General features: G+C 66.8%; 1 protein-coding gene across 1 annotated transcript in view; it reads right to left on the reverse strand.

Annotated features, from left to right (window-relative positions):
- Window positions 1-3202, reverse strand: part of LOC102438598 (guanine nucleotide-binding protein G(o) subunit alpha-like) — a 24788-nt gene that overhangs the window by 2846 nt on the left and 18740 nt on the right. Inside the window, exons 4-5 of the mRNA XM_023747509.1 lie at window positions 2189-2319; window positions 1690-1814 (exon numbers count right to left, since the gene is read on the reverse strand). Coding sequence (XP_023603277.1) covers window positions 1690-1814; window positions 2189-2319 — 256 coding nt within the window. The remainder of the gene's footprint in view (window positions 1-1689; window positions 1815-2188; window positions 2320-3202) is intronic.

The following is a 3202-nucleotide window of genomic DNA, read 5'->3' on the forward strand; positions in this document are numbered from 1 at the left end:
CTGGGGGTGATCTTGCTGTGGCTTGGTGTGGGTGGAGGTTGGGTTGGGTGGCTGGGCATGGCTGGGTCATGGCTGGGCAGGGGGTTCGGCTCTGGGTGAGCTGCTTAACCCAGCAAAACAGATGAAAACAGAGAGGAAGATAAAAGCCCAGCAGAAAACATGAGAGAAAGAGAGAGGGGGGCAAAAACCCTGAAAAATTGGTTCAACCGGTATCAGGGCCGGGAAGTCAACGCAGGTCCAGCCCGGGGCCCCCTGCAGGCTCAGAGGCCATGGCCACCGAGGGACCGCGGACTGCGTGGCTGGAGATGGACGCGAGCGGGGAAGGACCAGCCTGAGCCCAGCGGCTGGAGAGGGTGAGGCGAGAGTGGGCGGGGCAGGCATCACAGCAAAGTCACCCGCGGTGCCCCGGGGACCTGCTGCTTTCAACTCTTAGCTGGTGGTTGCACTGGAGGGAGGTGCTTCATACCTGCCCGGCTTGGAGGGTCTCTCAGAATCTGCTCATGATTTGGCCTTGGTTTGGCAAATTAGGGCCCTGTAGGTGGTGGTGCCAGCGGTGGTGGTGACGTTGTGGCAGGCTGAGGCCCAGTGCCCCCGAGGCCACTGGGGTACGAGGGCAGGATGAGGCCCCGGGCTCCCGGGTGCGGTGGACACGGTGGCTGGGCGGTGGGCAGTGGGCGGTGGGCGGCAGCCACCAGCTCCAGGAGCCACCTCCGGGCACCTGTCCCGGGCAGTCCAGACTCTCGCCTCAGGCCAGGGAGGGACCCGTGGGGCTGGTCAGGGCAGAGTCCGTAGCCCACAACTTGTCCTTCAGCCACACTCCCGGACAGAGGAGCCCGGTCGTTGTTATGCGCTGCGTGGAGTCCCGAGTGCAGGCTGCTCTTCACAGCCGCGCCGGGCTGAGCGCCCACCGTCACCCTTTGAAGGAGCAGGACGTCGAGTGGCTGCCTCATGACACAGTGGCAGGGCCAGCGCTGGACCCTGGGCCACGTCCGTCCGGTTCCCAGCCGCCCAGCGCAGCCTCGCGTCCTGGACACACGGTCGTCGGCTTAGTTCTGTAGCAACGGTGTTGCTCTCGCTGCTGTGGGCGATGAGCCGCCTTCGTGGGCTGCTGTCCATTCTAAAGCCCATTCCTGCCCCGGAGGGGCGCTGCTCTTTCCTGGGCTGTCCAGCTGGCTGCTTTGGGGAGGAAGGCGCCCAGGAGGAGCCCGTCCCCGGCCTGGGCCCACCTGCCTCGGCTTCCCCAAGGTCCTCTGCTCCAGCCCCGGGGAAGAGGGCAGGGCACACGGGGAGGAGGGGAGGTGAGTGAGAGGGACAGGAAAGGCAGGAAGGAGGAGGAGCATGGAAGGAAAGCGCCCAGGACACTGCCCAGCTCAGCAGCAAGGGCTGGTGGGGAGTTTGCAGACGGCTGGCCAGGCCGGACAGGGCAGGCAGACGGGAAAGGCTGCCCGAGCACGGGGCCTGGCATCTGCCCAGCCCTGTGGTTCACGGAGACCGGAGGGCCATGGAGCTTCCGCCCCGTGGCTGCCAGACCCGCCCAGACTTCCCTCTGCGCCTGCCCTGCTGCAGAGGCGCGGGAGAGCCCTGCCCGTGACCCGCGGCCTGGGACTGGGGTTGGAGCTGTCCACAGGCCTGGCCGGCAGGTCCTAGGGGAGAGGCCAGTTCAGGGAGAAAAGCCGTCCCCCCACCCACTCTCCAGCCCTTCACTTTCTTGGAAACACACGGCCCTGCTTCCCACTCCCGGCGCCGCAGGGAGAGGTGAGCCGAGTGGATGGAGCTCAGACCACAGGGGTGGCCACTCAGACCGTGAACGGCGGCTTGGAAAGCACAGTGGACCAAGGGGACAGTGACACGGGGGCCGGGGCAGCCCCGTGTGCACAGCACAGGCATCGAGAGGGCAGCCCGGAGCCACCCTGGGCTGTGGTGCGGCCAGAGAGTCGGGTCCAAGCACAACATGGGGTGCACGTCTCTCCTCCGCCCACCCCCCACGCCGGAGATGCCACAACCTGCCGCGGTCACTCATGAAGACGGCGCCACCAGAAAGAGCTGCACGGCTGAGGCCCCACCACCTCCCCCAGGACAAGGCAGGGCTGGGGGGCTTTGCTGAACCCCAACTCGGGGTGCAGCTGGGCCTGAAGGAGGAAGGGCACGGTGGACACGCCAGCCTGTGGTGCGAGTCCGGACCACCCACCCGGGCGGCGGCTTCGGCCCCCATCTGCCAAAAGCCCCTTGGTGTGTTGGTCCCTCAGGACGGCGGCTGCTTCCCCCATAGCACTGCACCCCGTAGCGCCCTCCCCTCGGCCCATCAGATCTTCACCGCAGCTGGGGGACCAGCAGGCAGGACTGATGAGGAAACTGACCCAGAGAGGACAGGCCCCCCCATGACGCAGGCCTCCCTCCAACCTCAGGGCTGCCCGAGAGGCTCGGGGCTTAGGGCCTGTGCGTGCTGCAGACAGAGGAGCTGACCAATGCCACGGGCGTGACCCCACAGCCCAGGAGCCCCACCCCTAGGAGGTGCTGTGGGCTTGTCTCGGCGCCCTCGGGGGTGGACCACACCAGCACCCACTTCCCTGGCAGCCTGTGCGAGCAGGCCCCCCGCCCTGTGGGCTGGAGACCAGACGGGGACTCTCAGTGGACCCCCAGGTCAGGACAACCACCAACTCGGCGCGGCCGTGCCAGGAACCTTCACCTGGCGCTCTAGTCCATCGCCAGTGACCCCACAGGTAGGTACTACTGTTGCCCCCCCGTCCCCCCCACTTCGGCAGGTAACAGTAACGGAGGCGGAGAGGGTGCTGCCTGCATTTGGCAGCAAACCAGGACTAGGACCAGAGCGACGCAGCACCCTCGCCAGCTGAGCGACCCCTGCTGAGGCCAGATGGCCACTCTGAGGCCCCAGATGGGACACGATGCACATCAGAGGCAGGAACCTGGGCTGGTCTCCTCCAGAGGTGCCCGCCGCCCTGCCCTCCTCCCTGCCTGCCGCCTACCCCGCAGGCCTCTCCGGGCAGCAGCCCAGCCAACCTCAGAGACGGCCGTCAGGCCTAAGAACCGCTGTTTCTGTCTCACGCACATTCTTGCCAGACACCCGCCCCCTGCCCCCCGATTCTTCTAGGACTGACTTGCTTTGGGCCTGGCCCTGCTGCCCTCAGACTCTGCCCTGTTTACTGGAGAGGCACTCACTTGCCTGAGACCCAGAGTCGGGGGG

The sequence above is a fragment of the Myotis lucifugus genome, unplaced genomic scaffold, assembly GCF_000147115.1.
Source record: "Myotis lucifugus unplaced genomic scaffold, Myoluc2.0 scaffold_895, whole genome shotgun sequence".
In the NCBI taxonomy this organism is placed as follows: domain Eukaryota; kingdom Metazoa; phylum Chordata; class Mammalia; order Chiroptera; family Vespertilionidae; genus Myotis; species Myotis lucifugus.